This window comes from Molothrus aeneus, chromosome 9 (assembly GCF_037042795.1).
Source record: "Molothrus aeneus isolate 106 chromosome 9, BPBGC_Maene_1.0, whole genome shotgun sequence".
Lineage (NCBI taxonomy): Eukaryota > Metazoa > Chordata > Aves > Passeriformes > Icteridae > Molothrus > Molothrus aeneus.
Window position 1 is genome coordinate 4,365,862 of NC_089654.1, and position 19,289 is coordinate 4,385,150.

Consider the following 19,289-nt stretch of genomic DNA (forward strand, 5'->3'; position numbering starts at 1 on the left):
TGTGGCAGCCCTGGTCTCTGTGGAGAGGAAAGTTCTGCTCCATGAGGAGCTGACAATCTGAGATTGGGGGTTTAGGACTGTGGTGCTTTTACTGCTACACGATGCAAAGACATCCAGATGGTTCACAGCCTGTCACAGAGACAGCACTGACAGCAGAAATAGAGCTGGTACCTCTTACTGGTGCTGCTAATCAAAGGAAAAACAGCAATTCCTTGCAGCCCCCAGAGCAGGCTGAGATGCAAACAAATGTGGGGGTGCACAGCAAGAAAAGACAGCAGGTCAGGCAGCACTGAGTTGGGAGGGAGAAACGGCTTTCAGGAAAGTTCCTCTGTCTTCATATGAGATGCAAGGAGCTCTTCTCTGAGTATTAACTGGAGTAGAAAAAGAGGGGTTGATAGTGCAGGGAAATGCTCAGTCCACAGTCAGGTCTGGATTAGGTGCAAATTGGGATGACTTCACAGAAAGGTTGGAAGGAGGAAGAGGAGAATGGCTGAAAGGGAAAGATTTTGGAGAAAACAGAAAACAATTCACACTAATGAAAGTTTAGAAACAGTTTCTCTTTCCTTATCTCCCCTCCTTTTGTGAAGACCCAGCTTTCCAGTGACTTCCTAAATCAACCATTCCTGCTTCCTGCTCTCACCCTGTCACCTCCAGCTCTCTCTCTTTCCAGACTCCTACTGCCATGGCACTGAATTTTTACCAGTTTCACATATCTAATGTGGTACTGGCTTTGGTGGAAGTGGCCAGAGAAAGCCAAGGATAGGAATAGAAGAAATCTTCCACAAAGTTCATTCAGTTTCTTTGAGAGTTCCTGACAAACTCTTCAATGTGCACCAAGTTAAGAACACACAGTTTCTTGTGAAGGCTGTACAACAGTAGAGAGATGTTTTTATACAGAATATGATACAGAATAATAAATGATAGCATATCTCAGTGAATAAGTAACATTTCTTCAGCTTCTCCTAGACCAGTCTGAGTGTAGTGTCAGAACCTTAAGATACTTATTGTCGTAGAAAACAAAAAGGTCATAATTTTATCATATTTGCAATATCATCTCATTGACCTGTGAGGTTTCATTGTTGTCTGAAATGTAACTCTGAGTGCCTTGTTTGGTGGAAAAGCACCACTGATGAGAACAGGTAACTGTTCTTTTTGCTTTTGCCATTTTCAGTGGACACTCTGTGCTTCCGGGGAGGAAAGGAAATATAATCACAAATTATACAAATTATAAATATGCAAACAAGTGGTCCTTGGGTGAGCACAGCCCAGTACTACAAAGCAGCTGAGTCTGCATGAGCAGGTTATGAATCCCCTGAGTATAAATCATGACTGGTGGCTCAATAAAGGCTCACACAAAGTTTTAAGTGCATTATCCCCTGCCCATCTCTCCTGTGTCAGGTTTCAAGAGGCCTTAATTCATTAGGAAAATTGCAGCATTTTGACCAAATATTTCAGAGAGCAGCCACAAGCCCCCATCACTGCAGTATTAGGACTCTTTTTAAAGATCAAATGAATTGTGAGGAAGAAATCTGACAGAAGGTAAAAACAGCTCTTACCCTCACCTTGGTAACTCTGCTCTGTGTCTCTGGGGAGATGATGAACTCACCTGACCATAACTTCCATTGCACATCTCTAACCCCCAAGTTAAAGGGAAAAACAACCATTTAAGTAGGAAGAAGATCCTAAGCGTGAAGTACACCTGGACTTCATGTAACCAGAATTATCTGAGAATAGAAATCTCCTTTCTGAACTCTGCTGGGCTGTAAAGTTATTCAGATAGGTGTTTTATTTCTTCAGTATTTTCTCCATTAATGGTCCTACTTGGATAAGAAGGGAACCATCCTCGATTTCATTAATACTAAAAATTAGTATTAAATAAACTACTCATTTAGGTACACCCTGTGCATAAATAGCAGTTGCTCTTTGCAGTTTTTCATCCAAGCTGCTTTTGTGGTGACCTCAGTTTTCCTTTCCTGTTGCAGGTTCCTACCAGCCAAAAGAAGGAAGGTGTTTATGATGTGCCAAAAAGTCAACCTGTAAGTGTAAGTATCTCCCCTATTTATATACAGCACAGGAAATGTGGGTTTTAGCTTCTGTGGCTTTTATTATTGTCTGTAACATTTGATACATTCCTCATGGTGTGACTTTTGTCAGTGATACATTATGGGTTAGTGGGGACTGTGATGTCACTTACATCCATCTCATTCATTGCTTGAATCTCCTTTCTGTCTTTTCTCACTCATTTTTAGGCAAGTCACCATTTCTGAATGTGTCATTTGTGGTTAGGAGTTGACAGCAAACCTTCTGCCTGTTAATGCCTGAGGTGCTGCCTGGTTTAGAAAGGTTCCTCTGGTACCCAAATGTGTATTATTTCTGTAGTGCTCTAAGTATACGAGAAACTAAGCTTAATTCAACTCAGTTTTTTTCTGTCCTGTACCTTGCTTGGGCAGGAAAATATTAAAAAAATAGGAGTGATATGCTCTTGTAGCCAAAAAACACCATTCCCAGTCTGTGCATTGGCATTTTGAAATGGTGAAGCATTTATTCCCAAAATATGCAAAGAATGGTAACAAGTGTTTCAGAGAAGTGACAGATGCCTTAGAACAAGGTGTGTGTTTGCTGAAGAGTGGGTTATGCTGTTCTATATAAATCTGTGCTATAAATGCCTCAAGAAATTGTTGGATTGCTTTGGTTACTCAAAAAAAATAGTATTTCTGAGGATCTGTGTGAGAGTGGAGAAAAACCAAGGAAAAGAATTTCAGAATTGTAGTGGGAGAAGCATGGGGAAGATGCCTGTGTTCAAGAGAAGGAGACTTTTTTGCACCAGGATGTGGTGATTTGCACAGCAACCAAGATGTGGAATAAAAAAAGAAAAATGCTATGAAGGATCTGGGTGGGGACCTGGACTGTGACACTTCTGGGCTTTGCACAACCAAACAAACAAACCCTGCCAGAAATATTTCACCATGAGCCAGTAGGAGCAGGGAGGCGTCTTCATGTTGCCTGCAAAAATCTGGTGAAATAACTCACCTTGCATCACTGATTGAGGTATTTGTGGGCATGGAGTAGCAGTTATTTTTCACTTACTTTTCATGTAGTTTTTCGTATAGTTCAGTGGTACAATTTTTCTGCTCTGCTTTTCCTGTGACTCTCTTATTATCCCTTCAGTGGTGCTTCAATTTCACTCAACGTACAGTGTGTAATTTAGGTTGTTGCAGTGTGGCTGGGTGTGCAGTGCTTGCAATCACATCTGCAGACACTCTGGTACTACTCTGTCCTGTAAATAGCAGATATGAGATAGAAGACTCATGGAACCTACTCTGTAATCATCAAATACATTTAATCTGCCATCTCCATAAAGCTGGTTGCACCTCTTTTTTTTTTTTTTTTGCTAGTTCATGGTTAAATTTAAAGGGATTAAAGCTTTTTCTCTAATCAACTTCTGTACATTAATTAATGAAGAAAAGGAGAAGAGGAAGAGCGAGGTAGCTGAGATCCTGTTTCACCTTTTTATATTAGTATGTATTAAAAGAAAAAAAAAAAACAGCAATAGCTCTTAAAATTAGCAATTTAATATTCCACTGCCCATCTGATTTATTGCTCACCCTTCCACACGTGAGACTCTCTGTCATTGAGACTCTTGCTATAATTTTGTTTTCAATTTATAGCTGTCATTATTATATAAACCTCTAAAATTCAATCTGAGGGCAAATAATCAAGCTCATGTACCTGCTTTAAACATGTAAGGACATTTCCTTTATTAGGAGGTCTTGCTTTCAGTAATTTCATAATGGATGAATGAAGTGAGGAACTTTTTTGTGGCTCCTGATGGGTTTCAGGCACCATGAATTCTCTCTGCTGACGATACATTCAGCTCTTAATCAGAATGCAGCAAGTTTTGGTTGGATTTAGGCTGAATTGCCCACAGACCCTTAGCAGAGATGGAGTTTCCATCTTGGAATTGTTTTCCTCTGGTTCCCAGGCAGGTTTAGTCTCTGAACAGAAAAGTGAGGGTTATCGAAGTGGTCATCCAGGTGTCCTCCAGCCTCATCTCTCTGTAGCCAGTGGGGACAATTGGCCACTTCTCTGGTTGGATTGGCCTTGGACCAACCTGCTCCCATGGGAGAATTCCCTGCCTATGGCAGGGGGTTGGGATGAATTGATCTTTAAGGCCCCTTCCTGCCCAAACCATTCGGTGATTCTCTGATGCTGTGAAATTCCTTCCATCTGTGTCCCTCTCGGATGGAAACAAATGTACAACTGCATGTGGTTCTTTTGTGGCTGCAGATGAATTTTAAATGGCCTGCAGCTATGATGGCTTCTAAACATTCAGCTTAGCTGGGGTTGAGATCCAGCACAGTGTAGAGGCTTGAGGGCAGAATCCCCAATTCAGAGGCTGCTTTGAAACTGGGCAGTGTAATTCACACTGATTTTCAGTAAGGTACAGCTTCCTAAGGCACCACAACCACTTGGGCAAATATTTCTCCATGGAGATGGGATCCCACTGAGGCAGAAGGTGTGAAGCATCTCCCTGGTGGTGCCAGGGAGGATCAGGAGAGTTCAAAATTGTGTGTTCATGTACTTAACAATTCTGTGCCATTGTGTGAGGCCGTTTGTCAGCAGGTGTCAAAGTGCTTTATGGCCTGGCTCCTCATGATCTCTGATATCAAATAATGTAAATACGGAGCAAATGAGGCAGAAAGGAATGAGCCTCATCCCGGGATTGGAACAGACCCACTGAACTCAATTATCAGCAGTGGCTGCTTGCCAAGTCACTGCTCTGACATTGGGATGGAAAGATTGCTTACTCAATGTAATTCTGGTGTTTCCCCACCTCTCTGCTGCATCCCTTCCCAGCAAATACTGCTCTCCCATGGTTTTCCTCTGCTGGGTGTGCAGCTGAGCTTCAGACACACACTTTCCCTGGAATTCCCTCCCAGTACCTCTCCCTTCCTCTGTATTAACTCACATTTCTTGAATTCATTCTTATTTTCTGTCTGCTCTGTCCTTGGACCAATTCTCCCATTCCCCATTCACTGAGAGTAGACATCACGACAAAGAAAGCAGGCTTACCCTAAATTCTTTAGTTAAGTGGTGCATGCTCCACTTAGAAATTCTAGTTCTGTGTGTGAAATTAACTGTTCTAAAAAAAGGAAAATGTTTAATGATCTCTTTTTGTCATAATTTCCCTTCGTCTCCCCATTAAACATCCACATCAAGTTCTACCTGTCACGGTGTTTTTAGTAAAAAGAGTCAGACTGTAAAATACCCTTCACAGAGACTGTCAGTCACGTCACAATAAAACCTTCTCTCCCCATCAAAATGTCTAAACTCTCTGCTTAACAATTTCATGAAGGCTTTCAAACAGCTCATCTCTCTGCTGTGTAAAGATCCAAGGCATCAGAGGTGCTGCCTCACAGTGCAGGCAGGCATTGGGCTGGTGCCAGATGTGTGGAATATCAAACCAGGCTGGAGCACAAGGGAGGAATTCCACTGTCTTAGGACATGGTGTGGGAGGAGCAGATGAAGCTGGACCTGAGCACGCTCGGGTTTAGAAGCCACAAGACCTGCCTGGTGGTTCTGGTGTGTCTGGGAAAGCTCAGCTTTGATTCTGGCTGGGATTGCAGTGCCACTCCCACATCTGGCTTCTCCCAGATGTGGCTTGTTGGGGAAGATGAAACAGGAAAGCCTTATAAATATGATTGCCTGGCAAAAGATTTTGAGAATATGAAAACTATAAGCGAGATTGAAATGGAAGCAAGCTTTGAGATCCCTCAGTTACTGAACAACTGGAAAACAATGGTGTGGCTGGACTGAAGGTAATCCCTCTTTTGATGAAACAATTCCTTCTGCTTGCAGACAGGTCCAAGGGTCAGAGCAAACCCTACTAGCTCAGCAGAAGGGGTCCAAAGAGGAGTTTTTAGGGTTTAAAATGTAACACAGGATGGTAATGTAAGGATTCTTATAGGCTGTATGTAAATGTTATAGGATTTGTATCTTGTACTAGATTGGTTAGAGAGAATTAGAATATTCAACACAGAAGAAGATTTATTGTATTGTAATGGGAACCTCACTCTCTTACCCTTTTACTCTCTTACCCTTTTATGCTCTTACCCTTTTACTCTCTTTTTACTCTCTTACCCTTTTACTCTCTTACCTTTTTACGCTCTTACCCTTTTTACTCTCTTACCTTTTTTACTCCCTTACCCCTCTCACTCTTACCCTCTCATCCTCTCTACCTCTCTTCTCTGGGCCCTGCTCCAGCTGTGCCTGGCAGCTCCCAGCAGGCCCCTGCCCCCAGGCCCTCTGCAATAAACCCCAAGTTCCAAAAGGCCCCTGCCCCCAGGCCCTCTGCAATAAACCCCAGGTTCCATGACCTGGCCTCAGAGATCTCTCGTCCCCGCCCATCCCGACTGTCCTGCAGTGGCTTTGCAGAAACAGCTCGCAGGCTGGTGATGTTGACTTCAGCCTCCAGTCAGACTTCCAGGATCAGATTCTCAGAGATGAGAAAGGGAGTGCATAGTCCTGGTCTCTGGCCATCTGTGCTGGGAAAACTGTCCGGTTTTATTTACATTTGCTGAAAGAGACACCTGTGTTCAAATGTCCTGACTTAGTCACACCCAATTAAACCCCATGTGTGAGGTTTAATAACGCAGTGTGGGACGTGCATTTTTAACAGGTACAGGTACTTGCTGCAAAACTGGGAAATGTATTAGTTTGTTGGGACAATGTCTTGTGGCCTGGATTGATGATTTGGTGGGCCTTTGTTTTTTAGGCAGAATCATAGAATGAAAATCATAAAAGGATTTGGATTGGAGGTGACCTTAAAGATCTGTTTCAGCAGGAACAGCTTTCACTAGACCAGGTTGCTCCAAGCCCCATCCAACCAGTTTTTGGTTTTGTTTTTTTTTTTCTTAAGTTATCTTTTCTGGGATATTTTCTGGTTAATTCCTTAATAAAAAGTTCAATGGCAGAGGAAGCAAAATCCAGGTCCTCCTCCCTAATCTTCCCAGTTTATAGCGTCATCAACCTAAAGTGATGAAGTTCTTTCATGTGTTCACCAGCACCCTCTGTGCCTGGGAATTTCATTATCTTGGGAATGTGTAGCCTGGGAGCAGTGTGGGCCTGGCTCCAAGCTGGAGTCACTCTGGTGGTCTCTTGATTTATTAGACTCTGTCAGAGAAAAGTGGTAATTGAAGCATTTTAAATACTATTTCCTATAAGAGTAAATACCCCAAGTATACAGGGAATTCAGAATTAAGTTCCCTGCAAATGAAGAGAAAATAAACAGATGAGTAAGCATCTGTTTTGATCATATGAAGAGTTCCTTAATTTAAGGGAAGCTATCGAGCAACAGTGGAGCAATTCAATTCCCTCAACATGCCTCAGTAATCTGGGATGTCAATTATATCCCACAGTCCCAATTCTTCAGCTGTGCAGGATTGACTAACAGGACATTTAACCAGCACATCCAGGCCTTCCCAGTCACCAAACAAAGGAAACTGGACAGTTGGGAATGCAGTGAAGCTCAAGGCTGCCCTGTAATTGGGTACCTCACACCCAGGACTTGGGTTTATGTCTTCAGGAGAATTCCCTGAAGGAAAATGGTCATGATCACTAATTCAGAATTACCCTGTCAAACTGAAAAGAGGAACTTTAAACAGGAGAATTCCCAGGTCCCATGGATTTTTACCCTGTGCAGTGTCAGATGCCCAAAATGCCTGGATTTGGGGTAAAAATCCATCAGTGGTTTCATGGCAGCTCATGTTGCTGACATAACCTGCACTGGTTGGGAATTGCCTCCACCACTGGAAGTGTTCAAGGCCAGGCTGGATGGGGCTCTGAGCAGCCTGATCTGGTGGAAAAATGTCCCTGCTCATGGCAGGGGTGGAACTGGATGAGCTTTAAGGTCCCTTCCACCCCAAGCCATTCTTGATTCCTCAATGAAATGTTGACAGCAGCCTTAAAATGAAAGGGTTGTGCTCAGCTGTACCTCTGTAAATCTGGGATGGTGACAGCAGTCTGTAACTGGGAAAGTTCATGGCATTTGAGGATCTTTGGGATCTGCAGGAAGCTGAAGATTGCAAAAACATTGACAATTTTTTTCTTGACACACATTCTTCTGTGTATTCTTTTTAATTGGGAAGTAATTGAGCAATTCTTTGTTGAGTTCCCATGCCACTTCATTAATTCAGCAGTAGTTTTACAGGAAAACAATGTCTGTGGGGTGTTTTTGGGATGTCTCAACCTACCAGACGTGGTTTGACTGATGATGGGTTTAGTCATGATGCTCACATGCTCCTTCACTGTGGTTCTAATTGGTTTTTTCAGAATGAATTGTGGTTAATTAGCAAGCTGTTTGCAGCTCGTGGAGCTTGTAGCAATATCAACAGTTGTGGTGTAAGGTGCAAACAACTGGGGCTTTGCTGAGCTGCAAAAACCGTTTGAACCATCAGAAAAGTTATTTATCATAGCCAAATCTTTACATGTTCAACTCAAATAAGATGGGAAATCTTTAGTTTGACCAACCGTTTGACTTGTCATTAGACTTCCGTGTAAAATCCATGTCAGAAGCAGGGAATTGGAGATGCAGAGAGGCTGTGGTGGGTGACTCCTCTTTGGTCTGCTGGGCTGTGTGGTGTAGCATTCACCCTGAGTGCAAGAAACCAAATGTAAACCCCTCTGCTTCCTTAAAGGAGTTGAGTGGATAATACCCAGCTTAAAGGTTAATTACTAATTGCTGCTTATTTACTATATTTAGTATCTTTCTTACTCTTTTTTCTTGTTGAGCTGTGTAGCAGAGTACAAGTTAATTACCATGGGGTTTTTTCATGCTTTTAAGCACCATCTTTGCTCCATTCTCTGAGATTACAAAACCACGTTTTGTGAGATGCTACTTTTATCATCTTGTTTGCAAAAGTACAGCAGTATTAGGCAGGTTTTCTCCTGCCATATGTCAGCGTGGATCCCTTGCTGCTGGTGAAAAACAGACCGAGTAGCAGAAGTTGGGTATTCTGTCTTGATATGTGTATGGGAGTAAAAGAAGAAGGTGCTTCACACTCATGTGAGCACAAGAGCCCTCTTTTAGATTTCCCTTTTGAATTCTGAGCTTCTGCATTGCTTAGAAAAGATGTTTTTCAGAGGACTTGGTGATCAGAGGGAGTACTGGAGTGGATCAGTTTTATGTGGTTTATGAAAGCTGCAGCTCACTTGTCTCTTACCCTTATGGGTATTTTCCAGCTCAGGGTATTCTGTGATTACTATTGCTTGTGCACTCTGGAGTTTTCTCCAGCTTCTGGATAATAAGTTATTTTTTAGTGAATAGTAAAAAGCATCATGAGGAATTCTGCAATAGGCTTGGAGTGGTTTCAAACTGCTCCAGGCTTGCAGTGGTGCTGCTGCTTTAAGGACCAGATTTACATATTCTGTGTTTGAAAGATTTACAGGATACCTCACCTGCCTGTATAGGGAGATGGAGCTTTCATGACAGGATTAATGTCACTGGGCTACAAGGATTAATTGTCCCTCCTCCGCCCCAGCCTGCTCCTGAGGGGCTGGTGAGCTCCTGCTGGCTCAGCTGGAGGGGGTTTCACATCCAACACCTCGCCTTTTGGGAGAATTAAACCAAGCTTTTGCACCACTCTCTGCAGGAATCCTCACCTGGAGAAAGACCAGGAGCTGGAGCATCTCTCCAGGCTTCTGGTGCTGGAGGGTGGGGGGCAAACAAGGCGGCTGTCAGAGCACACAGTGATGAACTGCTGGCCAGAACTCTGAAAAGCATTCTGCTGTCATTTGAAGAGTGTTCTCAAAGTCTCTGGAGTTCTTTGAGCAAATAGACATGGCTTTTCTCACACTTTCCTCCCCTGGAGCTGGGGGAACACGGGGTCAGCTCCAGGAAGGTGCAGGACTGTATCTGTTCCTGATTGTGCACAGTGACATTATGGTACTTTGGTTTTGCCTTTTCCACTCTTTTTTTATTTTCTGTTTTCTTCAGCTCTGTGATGAGATGGGGAGAGGGGGAAAACATTCTAGGCTGTTTGTGAGATTTTTTAAGTGACATGGAATTACTGTCTGGTAACCTGTATGAAGCTTCTCAGTCATCTTAGACTTGATTTTCACAGCCTGCTGTTGTTTGTGTCTGCAGAAATGAAGTCTCCAACACTACACTAAATGTTACCTGAAATTTAGCCTTCTGAAGTGATAATATGTGCTAAGTGTATGAATGGATTCAGATATGTACAGATGTGAGGGCAGTATATCCCCACATATATTTACATACGAACTATAGATTTAAATATAATGTGAATTGACTCATGTAATTTTCAAAATTGCTATGAAGAGAAAATAATTATCTTAATTATGTTTACATTGATGATGTTATAGTTTCCCTAGTTAGAGAAATGTGTGTTTTTTTCTGAAGATACTTGATTTTAGAGCTTTTGTCATCCAAAACTCAATCATTCTTTTTCCCCTGAGGATGTTAAATCCCTTCTTTCACCAAGCCAGGGAAAAGTTCCATTAATGTAAGCAGGATCAGAGCTCACTGGGTATGCTTACTGCTGAATTAATAAATATTTAGGAAAATAAATAGGTGTGTCACAAGTGATAAAATTGCTTTATACACCAGAAGATGAGATTTAGCAGAAATGAAGTGTATGTTTGCCCCACATCCCAGCAGCATTCATACTCACTGTTTTCACTGCCTGATTTCAGATCTGTGCTCACAGCAAGATGGAAAGGGTTTTCATTTCAATGCTGAAGTCAATAATTATGGAGGTTATCATTTTCATGCTCAGAAATTCATGTCATTTTCATAAATCATTCATCTCATTTCATAAATCATGCTTTACAGCTGGAGAATGGAAACTTATTGCTGGACATTGATGAAAATCTTGTTTCAGTCACTCAGGTAAGGTTGTGACACTAAAAAATACTCTAAGGAAATATAGCTGAAATCATCTATAGGAGTAATGCAATTGGAAAATGTTCAGCTTGGGATTAACTTCACTGGAACGTAGCTAATATCAGATGTGAATAATCTTAATGAGGCATAAGGGGTGAAATCAGTTCTGTAGTGACAGTGAAATCACAGAAATAAAAGATAAGTGCTTGGTGTCCAGGATCTCGTGTGCTGCAAGTAGATAAAGGCAGCTCTGTGTCAGAGAAGATGCATTCATTTATTCAGGCTGAAAACTGAAGAAGGAGAAAAAAGACTCCTGAACCATTTGGGACGTTAAAATACACCTCCAAGGGTTGCTGTTTAAAGCTCCTGCCAGTAAATGAAGGTGTTGTGTTCCCACTGAATTTGTGTTTACATTCTCTGATGTGGTTCTGTAGCTCCTGTTGTATATGAGGGTGATATTCTGTAAAAAAATAATTCCTCTGTAAATGTATTTCTTTTTCCTGGGGAATATCGTGAGTGAGGGTTTATTATAACAAAGTGCTGTTGACTTTCCTATCACTCTCTCCAGCTGCCTGTTTAGAAATGTGTCTGCAGAGCTTTCACAGAATTATATCTGTGAAGAATACCCAAAGATCCATCACCTTGAAGCACTCTGAAAAATATTACTATTCCCATTATCCAGGAGTATGGAGGCACTGGGATCTGAGTTACCACCTTTCAGATGCATGTCATATAATCCAGAGTTCAAAACTATACTGACTATCAATTTCCAGTATTCCTGTGAAACCTACATTATTTTTCCACAAAAAAAATAAGAAAAAAGTATAACTTTGCACACAGCTGTGTGTACCATGCCCTTCCCCATCCTCCCTGGCTTGCTCATCTGCTCCCTTTTGCTCATGGAAAGGACACAAATGTTCCTTGGGAGCAAACAGTGAGTAGTTCCTGAGGGGGGCAGGAGAAGGGCAGGTTTGGGGTGCTGCTGAACAAGCAGTTTGGAGAGTGAGAAGAAAGTGGCTCTTGGAGTATTTCAGTGTCACCTGACACCTCTTGAGTCAGGAGTGCCTACAGGAGGCTTGAAGTGATTTCCCAATGAGTGCTGCTGTTGTCATTATTCCCACTTTCCTGGGCATTTTAACAACCCTTGCCTGATGTGTTTGTGCACACTGCAGAAGGGACTTAGGCTGGGTTTGTAGCTTGTTTGGGGTTTTTTTCCAAAAGCTATTCCTGGCAGTATTTTCCTACAGAGTATTAGAATTGGTGTACCCTGAAGAAAAGGTAGCTTTCCCTCTTTTTCCCTTCTGCATTTCCATGCAGATACTTAAAGGGATATCTAAGCCTATAAGAAGAAAATGCATTGTCATAGCACCAAAGCAATGTGATCTTCTTAATATAAAACATGATGGGAGAATATGTGAGATAATTCCTGGGTACATCATGACATGAAGCTGAGAATCAGCAGAGCTGCTCAGACAAATTCCAGTTCTAACTGATTGTGGTGTTGCTTTTATGTGTGGGAATAGAGAGTGGATTGAAAAAAAAAATGTATAAACTATTGATATGTGTAGTCTTACTCCTTAAGGGATATTTTTTAATGGAAGGTTAAAGGCAGGAAAAATTCTTGGGGTGATCTTGGTCTCTTGGAAGGCTGTAAAGCCTGACCTGCCAGTCTGGTTACTGTCCAAAGCATTCAGGGGCTGCTTTTGCAGGACAAGACTCAACTGAATGTCAAACCTGTCTGTGTGACAGCAGGATCCAAGGTTTATGTGCCTAAGATGAGGAGGAGATTCAATGAGCTAAACTAAGATTTGCATTAAGTCTTGTTCATAATGAGAATTGTGCCTTCCCACATCTTGTGGGTGTGATACTGGGAACACCAGTGAGAAAGGTAGTGAGAAGAAAAAGTTCTGGGTTCTCATCAAAGATTTCCAGTATAACCACCCTGATAAAGGTGATGGATGGGGTTTAGGTTTCCTGCAGAGCTCTGAGGGGTCTGTGCTTTAACATCCCTGAACTCCAGCTGAACTCATGTGCAGGTGGGTGGGAGTAAAGTTGCTCTAGAACACGTGAAGGAGCTTTGATTATGCAGCCACTCCAGTTGCTTCTTATAATAAAGTGTGTTTTTTCTTCTGGTCCAGTTAGCCAGGCCTGCATGGGTGACCTGTTTTGAGCTCCCAGTGAAGGGCGTCCCAAGGAAATATTTCTAACAAGAATTAAATGTACAGCCACAAACTTGCGATAACCCAGTTGTGCATCCTCCTTCAAGTCCACTTATCCAGGTCACACCTGTCCCATGGGCAAGGGGAAATCAGGCAGCACTTTAAAAGCCCTTCCCTTCTGTGTCCTGCTGGCACTCCATGTGCTGCTGCCATGCTGTAAGACCTCCAAGTGAGGGTTTAGAAGAGGAGCCAGGGAAAAGGACTGGCCATAAATCGTTCTTGGAGCTCACTGATGTTAAAGGCAGAGCAGTAATGCATCCGGTCCTGTTCTGGATGGTTGTTTCGTGTTTTATTCATTTTTTTTTTCACTTTGGAGAATTTCCTACAGAATTGTTTTTGAGTGAGTGGTTGGCTGTTTGGGTCCATTAGCAATATTAAAATCCCACAGCTTGAGCCTATGTGCTTCCTCCATGTGAGACTTCACAGTTGAAGCCTGCAGGACTTTGGGGAGGTTTATCTTGTTTGCTGTTATCAGATAACTTTACAAGTTGTAGCTACTTAACTCATAATTTCTTCTCCTCAAAAGATAAATGGATTTATTTTTTTTTTCTTTTACAGGCTGTTACCCAACTAGAGCTTTTTGGGGACATGTCCACTCCTCCTGATGTAACCTCTCCCCCAGTGAGTACCCAGGGAAACTGCACTGTGTTTTTCCTGCCTGCCGTTTTCAGCACATTTATTGAGCACATTTACAATTTGTGTCCTCAGCCATTCCAGTGGGGAGGATTTCAAAGTAGTTTTTAGGTTTCAGGAAAATAAAAGTGAAGTAAATTGAACGTGCAGTCCCTGCTTCACAACAATGTGCAAAAATACCTTTGATTTTTATTTTTTTGCTCTGGTGTTAAGTGTCACATAGGGTGCAACCCGAGCTGCAGATCTGCTTCCCTGTGTTTGTCAGGGGGAAATGCTGCACTGCACTCTCACTGCCCTGCAGAAGATGCAGTTACAGCCTCGTATTTCATGTCTCTGGATCCACCAAGCACAGATCCCAGAACTGCTCTTAAAGGAGGGAAGTAAAGACACACAGAGAGAGAGAAAGGGCTGGATGTCTTTTAAGGGCAAAAATAATCACTCAACATGTTTTTCAGCATTATAAGATAACAAAAAAATTTCATATAAGGCTTTAGAGCCTTGCATTAAGCTGTAGGGAAGTGTGAATATATTGAGAAAATTCAGGTGCTGTGAGGTCAGGAGCCTCAGATCTCCAGTATATTCTGGATCATGTCTGGGACTAAATGTTCAAAGCCCTTTCTGCTCATCCTCAGCTTACTCAATTGGATTTGGCTTCTTCTTTAATGTAGACCTATGATTCTGGTCCTGATGGTTAATTAGAAGCAATATTTATTCAGTTTTCCATAAATCCTGTAGATATTTAATTTACCTTAACTGTTAATAATAACTTAAAAGTTAATGCCTTGGTCACTTTCCCTTTTGTCACCTAACATCTAAAATCACAAGTCTGTATGTTCTGGAGAAAGAAATTATGTCAGTATTCTAGTTGTGATGTATTCCAGGCAAATTTCACCTTAATTATTTTCCCTCTGATATAAAGTTTCTTAATTTCTTTTTTTTTCTCCCATCCCCAGCAAATTCCAATACTTTTATTTCTATTCCTTCTTTCCTTCTACATCTTCCCATTCATTCTTCTTTCTCGTTCTTCTCTCCAAACCTGGATTTTTAGAGCTCCAGGTGATGTGACAGCAGAAGCTGCAGCTGATATCTCACCTTTGTGTTTTCTGCCTGTCTCCCTGCAGACTCCTGCTACTCCAGGTGATGCCTTTATCCCATCTTCATCCCAGTCACTCCCTGCTAGTACAGACATGTTTGGTTCTGTACCTTTCAGCACTGCTGCCGTACCCTCAGGTAAGGAATGCACTGGAATTAAAGTCTGGAATCGGATTTGGGGATCAATGCCCAGCTCTGGTTTGCATTTCAGTACTTGGGGCATTGATTTTAGCAGGGTGGAAGTGGGGAAGGCTTTTGAGGTCTGTGCTTCAGGGCAAGGCAAAGCAAGCAGGGAGTACATTAGTTTGAATTTGCCTACAGTTTTTGAAGCAGAAGCCAAAAAAGTCACTGGGAGTTCAAGCATAGTTCAGTCATCTGGATAAGAGAACTTCTAGGTACAGGAGCAAGAGAGGAAACAGCATTTAGTTTAAATTTTGGGGGTTCTGTGGCAGCAGTGAATATCCTCTGTTGTCTCTAGTAAACAGAGGCTGAGAATTTGATTGCACTCCAAGGATATTCCACTTTGTCAAATTCTGGAATGTCCTCTGGACTTCCCTGGGTTCCTCAGAGTGCTCAGAACTCAAAAGCTGGGTGCATTCTGCACAGACACTCTGGTTGGATGGCTGATCTCTCCCAGGGCTCCCAGCCCCACTTAGGACAGGAAAGGAGGATGAGGGGGAGGAGGAGTGCCTTGAATCACTGAGCAGTGACTTTCTAATTGGTTGCTTCCTCTGATGGCACCAGATCAGCCACTGCACCTCAGGCAGGTTGCAGGGGCAGGGAAGTGTTTGGGGATAATGTCAGATGGAACAGTATCCTTCTTCTTCTCTGCTGGGATGGGATCACAATGGGGGTGAGATCATCTGGAGAAACCATCCTGGATATCTGTTGGAACAGAAATGTATCTGAGCTACTGCTCCTTCTATCACTCAGGAGCTGGGTCTCTCAAAATTCAATTCCTTATTTGACTTTTGGGCTTTTCCCTATACAATAGAGCAGCCACCCTTATGTTTGTGATTACAAAACAGCCTAGAAATAAAGCAAAGAGGAGAAGGTACAGGAGGACTGGGGAAACACTCAGGTTGGAAACAGAGTTTTAAAGCTGTAGCAGTATTAAAATTGAGAGAGAAGTTACATTATGCAAAGTATTAGTGGTAAGTATTGAATTTAAATGTGAAACAGCATAACTGTAAAAAGCACAGTACTTGTATCAGTGGAACATAATTATGTTAGGTAGTTTAATTTGTAAAATGTTTTCCAGGAGTTTTAGTTTCAGAGCACTTCGTTGTTGTTGTAAATAAAAAAGCCCCTGATCCTATAATTCCTACAAGTCAAACTCTTGGAAGCTTTAAAGGAGGCTTCAGGTCTGACAGGAAGCAATTATAATTTTGGTTTTAATCATTAATTTCCTCCTCAGCTGGAGGGGTTATGTTAGTCTAATACCTGAAGCAGTTTGTTGTTAATAGGTATTTAGTGCAGCAGAAGCTCAAGATCTTTTTGATGTTCTCAAGTAATTGGGTAATAACCAAGTGTGAGGGTTTTAATCTGGAATCATCTGGGTTGGATTTTTTTATTATTATTAGTAGTAGCAGTGGCATTATGATGCAATTTGAGATGATTGCCTTGCAGAGTCCACCAGGCTGTGGTTCTGAGTGTGAGCACTTGTGTAGTGATGTGGATTCAGTGTTCTCAGTTTTCTCTCCAAGCGTGCTGCAGCTCTGCACGTTTCTGATTTACTGCGTCGCTCTTCCCGCGCGCTCTCCACGGCGCCACTGAAACCTTCCATCCCCTTTGTTCCCCCCCTCCTGCTCTCTTTATTCCCCAAAGGTTATGTTGCCATGGGAGCTGTCCTGCCCTCCTTCTGGGGACAGCAACCGCTTGTTCAGCAGCAGTTGGCCATGGGTGCCCAGCCTCCAGTCGCTCAGGTGATGCAGGGAGGACAGCCCATCGCGTGGGGCCAGCCCGGCATCTTCCCTCCCACCCAGCAGCCGTGGCCATCCGTGGCTGGCCAGTTCCAGCCCACTGCCTTCATGCCAACACAAACTGTTTTGCCTTTACAAGCAGCCATGTTTCAAGGTACCATTGCTCCTATAGCCACCGTCCCACCCACGAGCGATTCCAACAGATCGAGCCCGCAGACAGACAGGCCCAGACAGAAAATGGGAAAAGAAATGTTTAAAGATTTCCAGATGGCTCAGCCTCCACCAGTGCCATCAAGAAAACCAGATCAGCCTTCCCTCAGTTGTACCTCAGAGGCCTTCTCAAGTTACTTTAACAAAGTTGGGATGGCACAGGAAGCAGATGATTGTGATGACTTTGACATCTCTCAGTTAAATTTGACTCCTGTGACTTCCACGACACCATCTACAAATTCACGTGAGTATTTATGTGCTTTCAGCCATCCCTTTCCTCAGACATGACTGCTCCTCAAAGCACTTCTGTCTGTTTTGAAATTCCAGCCCAGATACTGAGAACCTTCATGCATGCTCTGGCTTAAGAAATGTGTTGTGGCCATAAAGTAAAATACCATAGAGGAATTTCAGAGGTCATAGAAATGAACAGCCCAGACAGCTACAGTCTGAAATTTAATTTCTAAAATTAAATGTTGTAATATTTGTTTTGTGATGGGAACATGCAGGCTGGTTGGCAGAAGCCCATGGCATTCAACCCTATAACTGGTTTCACTTATGTCCCATCCATACTTCTCAGAAATTAAGGGATGGGTATTTATTTTAGTAGCTTGACATATTGGACACCTAGGGAAATTCATTGGAGAGCTGTAAAATAAGCTTATGGTGTTCATAGCATGGCAATGGGGATTTTCTCTTTTCAGCAGATTGCTGAAAATACGAATTCAGGAGATTGACCAGGGGTCAGTCAGAGGCCTGTTTCACTTACCTGCCACAGGACAGGTGACTCACACATTCTAATGTAATGTAGTGGTGTCTCCCACCTTCATGAGGACATAGGCCAGATGCAGCCAAACTTAATTGGAAGCTGCCAAATGAAATCAAACACATGGGATTGATAATGACAACCATGCCCAAATTTGCCTCCTGCAGCTCCTTGTTAGAGAATGATCCTTGGGGGTGGTGAAAGTTGAGAGATGTAAAAGCGTGAGCAAATTTTGTGTCTTTTTGAAGAAATCAGCAGAATAATTGTTGCTGTTGCCTTAATCCTTGTTTAGCTCCCACCCCTGCACCCAGACAGAGTTCTCCATCCAAATCATCAGCATCTCATACGAGTGACCCTGCTGCAGATGACCTCTTTGAAGAGGGGTTTGAAAGCCCAAGCAAAAGTGAGGAGCCAGAGGCTGTGAGTAGCAAGAAGGTTTCTAAATTTTCGTCATCTCCTTTAACTAGAAAAGATAAAAGCTGATTAAATGTTGTTCTGTAGTGTCAGAAACAACTTTTCCAGTAGGGCTGGGTGGTGCTTGTGGGGGAGCTGCAGCCAGAATTCCCATCCTGCTTTGGGTTTGACAGCTGATAGCACAGCATTTCTGCTGATGTGCACTAACCCTGCATACAAGGAACCAAACTCAGAGTTCACATGTAGGGCTGTACATGTTAGATGTATCCAATCTCCTCTTTAGCACACCAGCAGTCACTTTTCTCGTGGTAAGGAAGTTTGGGGTAAAACAACAAATATGCTGAGGCTGCAGAGAAAGATGTGAGAGTTTGTGTGTTAAAAGATGATGGTTGGTGTTGTCTTGCACATTCTTGCATCCCAGTTGCTTGCCTAACTACGTTCCTCAGTGTTCTGGCCCTCAGTATGTGATTTCTTTGCCTTTATGGACCAAAGCAAGAAATGTTATCCAAGCAATGACTGTCAAGCACCAGGTGTCTTAGGGAGGGAGGAGCCCGAGTGAGCCAAAGGCAAGAGGGGGTCGGTACAACAAAAAGTGCAAAATAACCCAAGCTTGGACTCTCTCTGTTTCACATGGCTTTCAGGGCCTTTTGCAGTTCTGGTTGGCCTGATCCAGTACCTTCTGAAGTCTGTGGCAGCTCCTGCCTGGGCTCCAGCAGGAACTGGTGAGGTCCTTTGGTGCCTGCAGCAGCTGTAGGAAACCGCTATGGCTTTGGAGAGCGGCGAGGCCTCACTCTCTGGTTTTCATGAGATAGGATGTACTTGTTATGCCCACAGCATGAAAATAACCTCGTGTTGACTTTTCACTTTCTATTGTTGAGAAAAAAAGGTGTTATGTTCTTGTATTCTAGCCTGATGGGTCTCAGGCCTCCTCCAACAGTGATCCCTTTGGTGAGCCAACTGGTGATACTATAAGTCCACAGGTCGGTAGCTAGATAGCACAGGTTGGGGTAGGTATCTGTCCTTTTTTTCTCTACACCTTGAGGTGTTCACTTACTCTTCCACCAGTGCCTGCCATTGCTTTCATGGATGCATGGTTTATTTATTTTTTTTTCCTTTTCATCTCTTCCGTTTTT

The 19,289-nt window shown here is 42.8% G+C and overlaps 1 protein-coding gene across 15 annotated transcripts in view; it reads left to right on the top strand.

Moving 5' to 3' along the window:
• The window catches only part of DAB1 (DAB adaptor protein 1), a 414,794-nt gene that overhangs the window by 383,785 nt on the left and 11,720 nt on the right, over nucleotides 1-19,289 (top strand). For 10 of the 15 annotated variants that reach the window (XR_010784065.1, XM_066555483.1, XM_066555486.1 and 7 more), the window contains 7 exons: nucleotides 1,983-2,042; nucleotides 10,853-10,909; nucleotides 13,681-13,743; nucleotides 14,877-14,985; nucleotides 16,675-17,223; nucleotides 18,035-18,162; nucleotides 19,065-19,163. Coding sequence is in view for 13 of the 15 variants with exons in the window: in XM_066555483.1 (XP_066411580.1) it covers nucleotides 1,983-2,042; nucleotides 10,853-10,909; nucleotides 13,681-13,743; nucleotides 14,877-14,985; nucleotides 16,675-17,223; nucleotides 18,035-18,162; nucleotides 19,065-19,148 (1,050 nt within the window). In the remaining 2 variants the exon portion in view is untranslated. The remainder of the gene's footprint in view (nucleotides 1-1,982; nucleotides 2,043-10,852; nucleotides 10,910-13,680; nucleotides 13,744-14,876; nucleotides 14,986-16,674; nucleotides 17,224-18,034; nucleotides 18,163-19,064; nucleotides 19,164-19,289) is intronic. The other 5 variants (XR_010784066.1, XM_066555492.1, XM_066555493.1 and 2 more) reach the window with 3 other exon arrangements.